Here is a 14730-nt window from a genome sequence, read left to right as displayed (position 1 = left end):
GAGTAAGGCAAAGACAGCCTCAGATTTCAGTGTCTTTAACAGTCTTACAGCTTTATAGGACCTGGCACAAACATCATTGGCAGTTCATAAATGTTGATTAATGGACAATGAACCTTTTGTAAAAATAGAAGCATTCTAGCAAGTACTTGTCTCTACTTGATAACTCTCATTAAACCAGCTCTCAGGTCCAAACTAAGATAAAATGAATTATTATTACCATCTGTTAAACTGGAATGAGCATGTTATATAATTAAATATTCAGTATTCCCCATCTAAAAAGTAACTTTAACGGTAAAAGTAACTGTTAACCAGTAAATATTCTCCCAATTATGGTCACCAAACTAAATCTGAAAGTAAAAAGTAAAAGTAAGTGGGTGACCATAATTGGAAGAGTATTTGATTCTAGGCCCTTCTTAAGTTGGCTGTAATATACATTATTAGCCACACTGGAGTGGGGAGAACGTTGAACGCCAAGGCCTCCATAGAGACCAAGCTCAGATCACAGTTTTTGAAGACAGGTGCTACAATTTTTTCTTCATTTGATTCTTCTTGTTGGGCTTCCAAGGGCCAGAGCAGTCCTGCTGTATCTCACACGCTGTCTTTGGGACAGGCAGGTCGGGGCAGCACTCTGCTGGCATGCCAGTAAGGTAGAGGTGGCCTCCCCTGCAGCCCAGAGACAGCTCGCTAGCATGTGATTTCAGCTCATGTTTCAATGCAGTCAAAAGTTTCCAGCAGCACAGTATGTTCAATCAAAATGGGCAAAACTGCAGCTGGCGGAACACCAAGCTCATGGGTGGGAGTGTTAGGAGAGGACAAGCTGTCCAATGGGAGCAAGACTCTCACAGACAGAATAGCAAAGGACACTCCTGGGGAAAGAAAAACCTCAGCATAAAACAGAGCTTCGATGCCGGCCTGGTCATTAATCTACACTTCTAGAATCTGATTAGCTTTCAAAGGCCAACCAAATGAGAGCATCTTGCATTGTCTTCTCTTTATTCCACAGAAAGAATTGACCTGATTTCCCTCAGTTTTACAGTCTTTTTTTTTTTCCATGCTGCATGTGTCTCCTTAGTTACTGGTCCCTCTTATCTACAGAATATTATTTTAACTTCAACTTACAGGTTTTCCTTTAGTAGACGTTTTTACAAAATGTTGATTATCTAAATATGTAAGTGAAAGTCGGTTTCCTGCAGCAGCACATGGCAGAACTTTACATGTGCCACCTTTTTTCCTCAGTCAAGTGAAGATGAACCAGAAATTTTCTGATTGCACTTAGTGTGAATCCCATAGGCATGTATGCTTTTGTTAGTTTTTACGCTTTTTCTTTACAAATCTTGTCACCTGTTGCTTACACAAGTGTTGGGGTTTTTCCATCAAGCTCAGGGTGCTTTTGAGTCTGGTGCCTCCCTTCCAGGTCAGTATCTGATTTGTTTTCCTGGCTCTTGTTCCTTAATTACAGGTTAAGGCAGATTATTAGATCTCACCTTTCCCTCCCCATGGAGGCCTGAAGCAGTGAAACTGGCCTTAAGAAGTCGTCAAGAATCAGCCTCAGGAGGCCATGATCTCTGAATATACGATCTTTTCTCTCCACCCATTTTTATGTCTGTTTTCATCAGGCATTGTCAGAAAAAAAGATCTCCCATCTGGTTTTGTTTTTTTTTTTAAGAGTTGTACACAAAAAAGTTTAGTGAGACATCTGCCTCCTGTCCTGCCCTCACCACATACTCTCTCCTCAAAGGTAGCTGTTATGAGCAGTTTCTTTTTGTTTTGGAGACAGAGTCTCACTCTGTCATCCAGGCTACAGTGCCATAGTGCAATCTTAGCTCACTGCAGCCTCCGCCTCCCAGGCTCAAATGATTCTCCTGCCTCAGCCTCCCAAGTAGCTGGAACTACAGGTGTGCACCACCACGATCTAAGTTTTTGTATTTTTTAGTAGAGACAGGGTTTCACCATGTTGGCCAAGCTGGTCTTGAACTCTGGACCTCAAGTGCTTCACCTGCCTTGGCCTCCCAAAGTGCTCCCATAGCCACCACACATGGCCTGCTATGAGCAGTTTCTTTGATTCTCTCCAGATTTATTCTCTGCATATAGAAGCATTCATCTCTGTGTGTCTTTCTGCCTTTTTAAAAAATGGAAATGGTTGTACATACTACACACCTAACACACCATCTGCACTTTGCTTTCTTCAACAGTGTATTGAAAAGTTTTTTTCCCCCAATTTGGAGAGTCATCTGTTTTGCTGCTTTACTCATTTAGTTACACAACAGATATTCTTTCTTTCTTTCTTTGTTCCTTCCTTCTTTTCTTTTTTCTTTTCTTTTCTTTCTTTCTGAGGTGATGTCTCACTCTTTTGTCCAGGCTGGAGTGCAGTGGCACCATCTCAGCTCACTGCAACCTCCACATTTAGGGTTGAAGCAAGCAATTCTCCTGCATTGGCCTCCTGAGTAGCTGGGATTACAGATGCACACCACCATGCTTGGCTAATTTTTGTATTTTTAGCAGAGATGGTATTTCACCATGATGGCCAGGCTGGTCTTGAACTCCTGACCTCAAGTAATCCGCCTGCCTCTGCTTCCCAAAGTGCTGGGATTACAGGTGTCAGCCACTGTGCCCGGTTAAGATATCAAGATATTTTTTGAGGACCTGATATGCCAGGCACACTAATAAATACCCATGTGTGATGAGCATTTTGGGACCTCTAGGAGACACACAGTCCTTACTATGCCAAAACACGGTTAATATTTCAAGTGAATGAATTCTTATAGGATTGGCATGTCGTTCTCCATGGGTACTCATCATCGCACCCTCACTATGGCATGGCACCCTGAGAGCCAGATTCAAACATGCAAGGAAACTGATGAGTGAAAAATGTGAATAAGAGAGGGTGGGCTGGTCCAGTGGCTCACACCTGTAATCTCAGCACTTTGGGATGCTGGGGCACACTGATCACCTGAGGTCAGGAGTTTGAGACCAGCCTGGCCAATGTGGCAAAACCCTTTCTCTACTAAAAATGTTTAAAAAAAAAAAAACTAGCTGGGCATGTTGGTGCATACCTGTAATCCTAAAAGCACTATCTTACATGCCTGTAGTCCCAGCTACTTGGGAGGCCGAGACAGGAGAATTGCTTGAACCTGGGAAGCAGAAGTTGCAGCGAGCCGAGATTGTACCACTGCACTCCAGCCTCGACGACAGAGTGAGACTTGTTTTCAAAAAAAGGAAAAAAAAGGATAGAATGGAATTTGGCTGTAAAGAATTAGGAATAAAGGCTCATTTCTGCTAGGATTTTAGAGATGTGTTAGATCTGACTCAGAAGAGAACCCTTCCCCCTTAGCCACTTGTGACTAATTATTAGACTTGGCTTTACTTGGTAGTTATAGTTAAGATTTTGAAACATTTATATTAGAGTTTTCAGTTAACTGTTTTCAGGGTTGGAAGTTTCAGAATGATTTTTTTAAAAAATTGACTCCATTGGGAGGCTGAGCCAGGAAAATTGCTTGAACCTGGGAGGCAGAGGTTGCAGTGAGCAGAGATTGCGCCATTGCACTCTAGCCTGGACAAAAAAAAAAAAAATCTGTCTCAAAAAAAAAAAAAAAAAAAAAAAAATTGACTCCATTATTATAAATCAGTTTTTCTTGCAGAAGTCTTACTGCATTGAAAAATAGTGCCTGTAGGACATTTTGACCCCATCTCTAAAGGGCCTTCTTAACTTTGTCCCTCCCCTGTCCTTGCCACAGTCCGGATGCTGCTGATAGCACGTCTTTTGATGTTCAGTTAGGAGATATTATCCTGACGGCGACAGATGGACTCTTTGACAACATGCCTGATTATATGATCCTTCAGGAGCTAAAAAAGTTAAAGGTAATTAACTCAAAGGTTAGCTCTTGGGAAGAGTGACCTTCTCTGGACAGCTGTTTATTGATTCAGTTGCATTAGCTCTTTATAGTTTTGGAAAGAACTATTTTATGAATTTCAGGAAAATAATAATATCTCTGGTCTTTCAAACAGTTGTAAATGGAAATACTCATAATTGGAGTAATTGTAAAAAGAAGCTTCCTACTCAGGTTTTTCACAGGCTGGTAAAAGTAGGAAAAATCTAGATGAGGACATTTCTTGTTTGTATCTTTATTTGTATTTTAATGGTGTCTAATGGTGTTGGGTCCTGGTTGTCTTTTTCTTCGTTTATTCTAACATACCAACAGGTGTTCAATCAAGCAAAGCTAAGAAATAGTCATGCCAGAGCCAGCCAAGGGCAGCAGGCCGCTAGAGGCCTCAGTGTGACCAGAGCCGCCACCAGTAAGCAAATAGTTTAGGCTTGTCCCATAGAGAGAGGAAGGAGGTGAAAACTAGGCTTTCCATTTTTTCCTGGCTTTGTGAAGCATTCCCATTTTGCAGATGAGGAAGCTGGAGCAGCAGGGATAAGGGTGTGCCCCAAGATTACACAGCTAGACAGGAATATCCTCATGATATAAAATTCTGAAGGTATCTTCACTAGAGCAGTTGGCAACTCTTACTTGGAGAGCAAACTGGGATTGGCCAGCATGTGTTCCTGAGCAGGGAGACTTTTGAGGTCATCCTTCAAAGGCTATCAGAAGCTTCCTTTTCAATTCATCCTATTTTAGCAAGACTACCTTTAGAATTTCAAATGGGAATAAAGCAAAAATGAATATTCAAACTTTAGGGCTCAACGCCACCATAGCAAAGGACTTACTGATTGATATCATGTGTAGACAGCACTGGTGTCTTGTTCATATTAGCCAGGGCATAATGTTTTAATATCTTTTCTAACTAGAATAAAACTTAAATGATGGAAAAAGTGGTTAGATAAATGTTACTGTCTTGCACATTATGGTAAAATAACTTCCTCATGCTTTATCTTAGAATTCAAATTATGAGAGTATACAACAGACTGCAAGAAGCATTGCTGAGCAAGCTCATGAGCTGGCCTATGACCCAAATTATATGTCACCATTTGCACAGTTTGCATGTGACAATGGATTGAATGTGAGAGGTAAGCATTCTTTGGGAAGGTCATAGGGACTGGCTAGGGACATGGTGTCAGTAGAGTGGAGCATTGTGAGCTCTGTGTGAGACTGTGGAGGTGTCCTCTCCCAGCCAGGCTGTGCACTGGTGGCTTTCAGCAAGGTCAGGAGGGTGAGAGCTAGTGCATGTCGTCATGTCTTCCCCACACAGGATGCCCTTCAGAACCGAACCTCATTGGCTGCAGAGGAAGGCGGAACCTGAAGCCTTTTATTGCCACCACTGCAGTGCTTGGACCTGAGCCCAAAAGGCCTCCAAGCACTGGCCAGAGTGCCTGGACATTCCTAACAGTTTAACATTCTGCCTCTCACGTGGCTGACATTTCACTTCTCCCTTCCTCTGGCTTTGTGGTACTCAACAGTATTTGCCTGCCAAATTGCCACAGCAAGGTTTGAAGAGGGAAGCAATGTGAAACTGCCCTTGAAGAGTTGTCCTATCTACTGCATGATGTGTGACTTTGGGAGCAGGCCAGTGGCTCTGTCTTAGGGCTGGGATGACATGTTGGTGCTAGCGTATCAGAACTAGTAGAATTAGTTTCTTATTGATATAATTTTATGATATGTAAAACATTTCTTAGCCGTCCAGGAAATGTTAAAATAGAAAGAAGTGCATGCCATAGCTGCTTGGCAGATTAGAATACAAGGCTATTCCTAGTTTCAAAACATTGGATATGTTTGTCTAAATTAGGACTGTGGGTAGAAGCATGTAACTTTCTCGTCAGATTCACTATGATTGATGTGAACAGAGGGTGTGGTGGGCCATTTGACAGAGGTCCTATTGTAAAGGAGCAGGGAAGATTTTTTTTTTTTAAGCTTCAGTTTTGTGTAATTTCTTGGCATTTTGTTTAACTGTTGATCAAATATTTTTTTCTTTATTCTACTAGGGTATATTGACAAACCAAAACTGCCTGGAATGCAAACATTTGTCTCCCAGGACTTATTTAAGCCCACATTTTTTATTGACTTTTCCTTTGAAAATACACTAACAGGCCGGGAGTGGTGGCTCACGCCTATAATCCTAGCACTTTGGGAGGCAGAGGTGGGTGGATGACCTGAGGTCAGAAGTTCAAGACCAGCCTGGCCATCATGGTGAAACCCCATCTTTTTTTTTTTTTTAATTTAAAAAGATAAAAAAAATAAAAGAAAATACACTAACAGGTTTTCATTTTCATTGTAGGTGGAAAGCCAGATGACATTACCGTCCTTCTTTCAATAGTGGCTGAGTATACAGACTGACTAGCCAAAGTGTCAAGTCCTGCCTTCCCTTTCATCGTCCCAGATTTTCCCTGCCATGTGTGCTGATCCTGCTGGCAGGACCACATTTCTTTGCCACTGATCTCAATGGCCAGTGATGTAAGTCTTTTGCCCGTCTTTTTGAGACCCGTTGAGATCTTTATTGAGAACCACTACTATCATTCACTAGCTCATATCTGCCGGCAGCAATTGAAGAGATCCAAGATTTGAAGATTGGCCTTCATTTCTCGATGTTCTTTCCATGATGGAGATGGAGGTGTTCAGCGCCACCATGGCTGTTACTTTTCAAAAGTAGTTGAAGTATTGAAAATTAGTAATGTTGGTAAAGTGAATTCAGAATCCTAGTGTGCTAAAGGGATTGTAAAAGTCTAACGCAAATTGTACGTAATGATACATCTACTAGAAGCATACATTATTCATCAAAAGAAATGTTACATGTGTACTCCACAGGCATCGTCTTTGTTATAATGATTGGTGTGGCTTTATGTTTATGTTATAAACTCCTATTTTTCAGGGGCTTATGATTCTGCTCTAAAACATGCTCTGGGTTATAGTTTTGATCCCAGAGCTTTTTTGTTACAAATCAGGAGAAAAATCCGTTTTAGTTCTATGGATGCAAATATTTCATGCTTTTAAGAAGATGCTTAATTGTGTTCCTGTGGTTAAAGTTTGGCAGTTTCTTGATTAGTCCACATCACAGGCTGAGGCCTGATCTCCAGGAGGGATGGGGGAGACACTTTACCAATATTTTTTTATGGAAATACTATTTACGATTGTAAAACCCCTCAAAGCCTAGAAATTTAATGTTATGGCCGAAATTCTACCTAGTTGTCTGACAGAATGCCCCTGAATGAGAACTTTAGGCCCAAGGCCTGAAGAGTTGAGAACAGACAGCTGTAACTTTGAATTTTGTTGGTTTTCAGTGGTTATGCTACCTACCCATATTCGTACTCTCAGACCTTTTGCTTTCTATAGAGCATGCACCAAATCCAGTGAGTCCATGTGGAGAGAGCACTGTGTGCAGCGGCAGCAGCACAGATGTCCATGAGGAAAACTCCCAGTGATGATCTGACATTTACAGTTACCCCACACAGAAATTTAGGGGTTTCTGAATCAAGCTTAATGTTTACAGTTTCCGAATAGCCATTTTGCAGTGTATAGTTTCCTTACAAAACTACCCCACATTCAGTTTTCCCATTATCTGCAAGCTCAAACTTATTTTTAAGGTTTGTGTACAAGTTGACTGCTGTAAAGATATATATTTTTGGGTCAGTTTTTTCCTTCATTAACTTGGTGGTAGAAAAAAATATATACTTAGAAATCCTTAAATTAAAGCCATGTTTTATATATAAGTCAGGTAACATTGGTGTATAGATGAGAATGCAATTAAACCTGATGAGAATCTACTTGAGGAGAATACAGAAAGTCTTTTTCTCTAAAGGAGATACTGACTCCCTGGTTTATTGCATTAAAATTTATGTTTGAGGTTACCTCAACTTGTTTTAAAAGATTTTGTTTTGTGAATTTGTACTGTATATTTGAGTAACTGTCAAGCTTTTATTTAAAATTGTTTAACATGTACCATGTACATGTCATTACTATATTTCAATGCATCATGCTTGTAACAGGCATTTCATTTATAATAAGAATGAGTTATTCATTTGTAAGCCGTTCAGTAATTTATCTACTATTCCTAAATTGGCATAATGTTAGATAATCTATTTTGAATCACCTTTAATTACATGTCAGAATGCCTTAACTACCCTAACTTGACAAAACAGAATTCTTTGGTAGACGAGGTAGGGGTAGGGTGGGGGGTCTGGAGGAAGACTCTATTTAAGGAGAAATCATCATGCTGTGATAAAACACAGAAGCATGAGTGGCAAGTGGCAGAGTATTTATTTTGCACAAACTATTTGCAGTCTCTGTGTATTTAAGAAATAAAGAAAGTTGCATCCAGAAGGGCTTTGTTAGAAGGAATACGTTTATATTAGGACTGACAACTTCAGCTCTTTTGTTTAGGGTTTCAGTTACTTTTGGTAAGAGGTATGTAGCCTTATGATCTGGATATATTTTCATTTTCCAACGCCCACATTTAATTCCTGGTAAGAGCAGTGCTCGTCAAGTTTCTGGTTTCTCTCTGCTCTCATTTAACCTGTCAAACACAGTCTCTGTGAAGCTAGATTGGTGGTATTTTATACAACTCATTTACTCAGCTTACCTTTTTGAGAAATGATTGTTAGAAACTGACACTGTTTGTTCCAGTGATACTGAAAGTAGTGAGACAAGAACTGAGTTTCACAGTGGAACTGACTTTGGATCTGGTCTATAGATAGTGACATAAAATATTTTCTCTATTTTCCCCTGTTCTTTTTGTGTTATGCACTTAATTTTATGACTGCCGGGGGGGTCAGTTGGAGCACTGCTTAACAAGTCTCTCTCCTCTCAGTGGTCAGAGGCTGTGTTGGACCCATAGAAGAACTTTCTAGGCCACAGACCCAAGCCTCCCTGGGTTGTTACTGTGCTGTACCACATGGTGGGTCTGATTCTGAACCTGATGTGTGTGTAATGGTATTTTAAGTCAAGCAGCATGCACACGCATGCATGTGCACATATACACACACACTTGCCTCATGTAATGGACTTTTATAACAAAAGATAAAATTTGGATTTCTAATTTACAAATGGCAAATTACTTATCCCTCTCTGGATGCACCAAAGACCAGTAAAGTTTATAGCTTTTCCATCTATATTTATAAAGCAATACTGTATTATAAAAATCAATATTTTTATCACATGCTTGAAATTTTTATTTTGTTCTGTTTTAAAATGTGCACTCTAAACATATCAGAATCTTATTTCTTCCTATGAACTTAAGCTGCCTGCGCACAAAAAAAAAAAAAAAAATTTACCAAATAGAGTTGCAGTAGAGTCCATAGGCTCTAAAAACTAAAAGAAGAAATGGGATGGGGGGGAACAAGTTATTTGTCCTGAGTTACTGTAATTGCTTGACATGGTTGATGGGTACTAAATCACAAAAGAATCCATTCCAGGTGTGCATGTCTGGGGGTTGGGTCGTGTCTACATTAGAAACTCGGTTTCAAACTTTGCATGATGGGAGAGTGTCTTCTCCTGTCAGCTGCGTGTGTTCTGGATAGGACAGTAGTCCAGAGACGGAAACCACCTTCAGTACCACTAGCCCACCACACCAAGTAACAAGGCAGGAATCGTGGGAATTTATTGAGTCAGCTTTGAGTGTTTGGGAGAATGCAAACAAGATTGGCTAGAACTGTAAACGTTTGTACTTTTGGACAAGTTCATGGTTCCTTGTCACCTTATACTAGCTGTCTTTGGTAGAAGCTACAGCGTTCAGTTTCTCTGGAAATGATCACATTTGTGCATTTAAAAAATTTTACAGTATCAAAAAACCAAAATCTGCTTGTAAAACATGAAGCAGAACATATTTGGATTCTATTTTTTAAAAATTAAATTCTTTGCAAAATTGAACTTCTCAACTAAAAAGTGTCCGTGTCAAAATTTTAACTGTTAACAGGTAGTTTGTGGCAAAGATGGCTAAATAATGAAGCAAATTAGAATCTGTGTATACTAATGAGCTGCTTTTTTCTGTTGAGACTATCATTATTTGTCTTATTACCCAAGAGGCAATTACCTGAATTTGGATGTCTGAATTATAACTTATGCAGGAATAGTTCTGTAAATACATTTAAATAAACTGTAAAGATATTTAATAAATATAGTATTTATACTAATCTGTGTACTCCTTTTGGTTTGAGTAGTAGTAACTGAGACACCAGCCCTTGACACTGAGTTTGTTGGTCTCTATCAGGTCCTCATTTCCAAGCCTCCTAGTCTTCCCAGCAGTGAATATGTACTGCCACTCTAACTGCCTCCAACTGGTTCACTATTCACTACATCAGCTTGGCTTCCTCAAAAATTCATTATGATGGACTGGCAACTGAATGTAAAATATAGAAGTTTTTCCCAGCTGAGGCTTTGCACCTTCCATATAGTATAGAGGGAAGCTACAAAAAAAATTTGGTGCACAATCATGTTGTTTAACAACAGAGATGTTCTGACAGATGAATCCTTAGCAATTTCGTCATTGTATACTGACAAGCCTTGATGGTCTAGCCTACTACACATCTGGGCCATATGGATAGCCTATTGCTCCTAGGCGACAAACCTGTATAGCATGTTACTGTACTGAATACTGTAGTCCATTGTAACACTACAGTATCTGTATATCTATAAACACAGAAATGGTTTAGCAGAACTACAGTATGAAAGACAAAAAAAGGGTACACCTTCATAGGGCAACTCCATTATCTTATGGGACTACCACTGTCTGTGTGGTCCGTCTTGACCAAAATGTTGTTATGCAGCACATGACTGTATTTCAACTTAGCACTCTGTATCCAAATTCTAAAATCCAAAGTGCCTGGATAATTTTTGCATTTTTTGTAGAGATGGAATCTCACCATGTTGCCCAGGCTTGTTTTGAACTGCTGGGCTTAAGTCATCTGCCTAGCTGTGACTCCCAAAGTGCTGGGGTTACAGGTGTGAGCCACCACACCCTGCCAGTGTCACCCCTGTAATCCCAGCACTTTGGGAGGCCCAGGTGGGTGGATCACCTGAGGTCAGAAGTTCAAGGCCAGCCTGGCCAACAAGGTAAACCTCATCTCTTAAAAAAATTAAAAAATAAGTAGTCCATTGTTGCATCCAGGCTATTACTGGTGATGATGCTTTCAAGACCTAAACCCCTCTGATTCATTCATTTCAATGAATCATTTCAATGAAATGAATGAATCGGAAACTTTATCCTCAACAAAGAGACCTACATAGTTACTGTTGTGTATAAAAGCTCTCTGTGAGGCTAGGCACGGTGTCTCACACCTATAATCCCAGCACTTTGGGAGGCCAAGGCAGGCAGATCGCCTGAGGTCAGGAGTTTGAAACCAGCCTGGCCAACGTGGTGAAACCCCATCACTACTAAAAATGGAAAAATTAGCTGGGCATGGTGGTGAGCACCTGTAATCTCAGCTACTTGGGAGGCTGAGGTAGGAGAATTGCTTGAACCTGGGAGGTGGAGGTTGCAGTGAGCCAAGTTGAGGCCACTGCACTCCAACCTGGGCAACAGAACAAGACTCCATCTCAAAAAATAAAGCAAGCTGTCTGTGTAGGCATTTGCATTTGTTAGAAATATCAGAAGTTCAGTGTTAATTCATCAATGTAAGCATGAGATACATAAATCTTCAGCCTACAATGTGAAGGACTTAGTTGAAATTACGTGGGCATTGCCAGTTACCATAAAAAGCTTGGTTAACACCCATTTTCATTCACTAAGGAACATCTTGGGATGAACTTGAGTTTTTATTATGTTATTGTGGGTAGCTATGACTCATTACTAAGCTACAAGAGCCAAATTCATTCTGGTTTCAGTTAGAACCCTATTCACAGTTCTAAAGCATGCTAATCTACTCAGCCACCTTTATGTATTTCTCACAAAGTCTAAAGTACAATTGCTTGCCAGTTAACACTTCCTTACGGTTTGAAGGTTGTAGAAACAATTAACAATAAGATGTTACAAAAGTCTCGTTTGTCAGGTTATAATTGACTGTAAACAGGTTTGGGGGAGGGAGAGGCACACATCATAAGACATTACATAACAATGTTTTGTGCCAGATTTTTTAGTCCATTTGTGCAGGTAAAAAGCTAACTCTTAAAGGGCCAAATAACAGACATTTGTCTTCCACCTTTTTCTACTCCAAACTCAGCTGTCTTGGCAGTGGAGGATACTGCTCTATGTCAGATAATACAGAAATATTTGGCATCACTTCCATTAAATTCTTTTCTGCATCACACTGAAAAATCAAAAATCACATCTGAAAATCAGAACAATTTGCAGTTAGGAAATAAAATTTTACAATCTATAAAAACACTACAGGCTGGGCACGGTGGTCAAGCCTGTAATCCTAGCACTTTGGGAGGCTGAGGCGGTGGATCACTTGAGGTCAGGAGTTCAACACCCGCCTGGCCAACATGGCGAAACCCTGTACTAAAAAGACAAAAAATTAGCCAGGCATAGGGTGCACACCTGTAATCCCAGCTACATGGGAGGCTGAGGCAGGAGAATCACTTGGACCCAAGAGACAGACATTGCAGTGAGCCGAGATTGTATCACTGCACTTAAGCCTGAGTGGCAGAGCAAGACTACATCTAAAAAAAAAAACAAGTGAAGGTGACTATATATAATTTTTATTCTTGATCTTTTTTCCAGCGTTTATTCTACTTAAAGTCTTAAAATAAAAACAATGGACAAAAAAGGCCATGGTATTACATGAGAAAACTAAAATCCAAATGTTTGCAATCAAATACAAAAGATACCTGACGACAAATCACAAAATTCCATTTCAAGCCATCTTGAAGCACTCCAAATGGCTGAATAAAGTTTAAATACCTTTATATAAAACTAACTAGCAAAGATGTTAAAAGTGCTAGGGTGAACGTACACTGAATTGAAGAACTCTAATGGGCTTTTTTCTTTCATAGAAAACCTTTCTACCTCCGAAGTAGCATAATGGATTTAAAGCAAGTTACATACACTTGACAAGCAGCTATTTCTAGATCTGGCTGTTGTACGAGATGATGTGGTTTTAATGCCCATCCTCCATTCCAAGGAAGTCTGGAACAACCTCTTTAAGACACTAAACATGCAAACTCGTGCTTGAGGGGCAAGTGAGCCGGTCACTGGGCTGGGGGCCGGCTCAGCCATCATTAAGCATTAAGATAAAGAGAAACTGCCATTATTCATGTCCTCTTCACTGTCACTTGCTCTTGCCAGACTGTCGAAAGGGTGGTTGAAGTGTTCTTGCTGATCAGAAGAAACTGCTCCAAAGAACATACAAGAAAACTGGAGGGAAAAAAGGAACTGCGATGTTGATTCCAAAGTTTGCTCATTAAATGCTCCAGGTGACAGCCTCCCTCAGAAACCTGACCAGTGTTATATCCCTGTCTTTGCTGCTGATGGTTCATAGAACACCCAGAACCTTCATTATTGGTCCAACAAGTCCTAAAACCAAACCCTTCCCTGACTTCAAAGGCACGCAACAATCCAGTTTGGGATCAGTGGTCTGCTGTTGACTCCCCTCCTGAGCCGTCAAAGCTTCCACCACGATGTGAGAGGCAGAGGTCAAGGAAGCCTCCATAGGCCACTGGATGAATTAATCCATCTTCTTCCCTTCCCCTCCTGCTACTGCGGTAAGCCACTCTTCCAGGTTAAAGCCAGTCCTTCCCTCCCTGTTCTGCATCCCAGGCCCCTAAGATTATTAGCATTTCCAAATGCTCAAATGCCTCTCATCTCTACTTTACTTTTTTATTTGTGATCAGGTCTTGCCCTATTGCCCAGGCTTCAGTACAATTGTGTGATCATGGCTCACTGCAACCTCAAACTCCTGGGCAATCCTCCCACCTCAGCCTTTAGAGTAGCTTTAACTATAGGCATGCACCACCATGCACAGCTTTTTTTTTTTTTTTTTTTTTTTTTTAAGACGGGGTCTTGCTATGTAGCCCAGGCTGGTCTCAAACTCCTAGCTTCAAGCAATCCTCCTGCCTTGGCCTCCCAAAGTGCTAGAATTACAGGCATGAGCCACTGGGCCGAGTCTTCTTTAAAATACAGAAATAGCTGGGTGCAGTGGCTCACACCTGTAATCCCAGCACTTTGGGAGGCTGAGACAGGTGGATTGCCTGAGGTCAGGAGTTCGAGACCACCTGGCCAGCAGAGTGAAACCCCATCTCTACTAAAAATACAAAGAATTAGTTGGGTATGGTGGTGGGTGCCTGTAGTCCCAGCTACTAGGGAGGCTGAGGCAGGAGAATCACTTGAGCCCGGGAGGCAGAGGTTGCAGTGAGCCGAGATTGTGCCATTGCACTCTAGCCTGGGCAACAAGAGTGAAACGCCATGTCAAAAATAAATAAAACACAGAAATAGCCTAACTCATCCCATTTCCCCCTTCAGTTACTGGTTTATCTCTACTGTAGAGTTGTTTACACTCACTGTCTCCATTTTCTTATTATCTTACTCTTTAATTCTACTTAAAAGCTTCTCTAGGCTGGGAGTGGTGGCTCATGCCTGTAACCCCAGCACTTTGGGAGGTCGAGGCAGGTGGATCACCTGAGGTCAGGAATTCGAGACCAGCCTGGCCAACATGGTGAAACCCCATCTCTACTAAAATACAAAAAGTTAGCCAGCATGGTGGTGCACGTCTATAATCCCAGCTACTTGGGAGGCTGAGGCATAAGAATTGCTTGAACCTGGGAGGCAGAGGTTCCAGTTAGCCAAGATAGCACCACTGCACTCCAGCCTGGGCAACAGAATTAGACTCTGTATCTAAAAAAGAAAAAAGAAACCACAGAATGGGAT

The 14730-nt window shown here is 40.9% G+C and overlaps 2 protein-coding genes across 7 annotated transcripts in view; one reads left to right on the top strand and one right to left on the bottom strand.

The window, feature by feature from the left end:
- Positions 1-10060, top strand: part of PPTC7 (protein phosphatase targeting COQ7) — a 50279-nt gene extending 40219 nt beyond the window's left edge. The window contains exons 4-6 of the mRNA XM_017542118.2: positions 3735-3858; positions 4879-5008; positions 6214-10060. Coding sequence (XP_017397607.1) covers positions 3735-3858; positions 4879-5008; positions 6214-6272 — 313 coding nt within the window. The 3' untranslated portion in view covers positions 6273-10060. The remainder of the gene's footprint in view (positions 1-3734; positions 3859-4878; positions 5009-6213) is intronic.
- Positions 10061-11662: 1602 nt separating this feature from the next.
- RAD9B (RAD9 checkpoint clamp component B) overlaps positions 11663-14730 on the bottom strand; it is a 37458-nt gene continuing 34390 nt past the window's right edge. For 4 of the 6 annotated variants that reach the window (XM_037743365.1, XM_017542031.2, XM_017542062.2 and 1 more), the window contains one exon: positions 12573-13221. In XM_037743365.1, the coding sequence (XP_037599293.1) occupies positions 13093-13221 (129 nt within the window). In that variant the 3' untranslated portion in view covers positions 12573-13092. Of the gene's footprint in view, positions 13222-14730 lie in introns of all 6 variants that reach the window. The other 2 variants (XM_017542048.2, XM_017542057.2) reach the window with 1 other exon arrangement.

This window comes from Cebus imitator, unplaced genomic scaffold (genome assembly GCF_001604975.1).
Source record: "Cebus imitator isolate Cc_AM_T3 unplaced genomic scaffold, Cebus_imitator-1.0 Scaffold8, whole genome shotgun sequence".
Taxonomy (NCBI): domain Eukaryota; kingdom Metazoa; phylum Chordata; class Mammalia; order Primates; family Cebidae; genus Cebus; species Cebus imitator.
The sequence above is the reverse complement of the archived record's forward strand: the minus strand, read 5'-3'. Positions and strand labels throughout refer to the sequence as shown.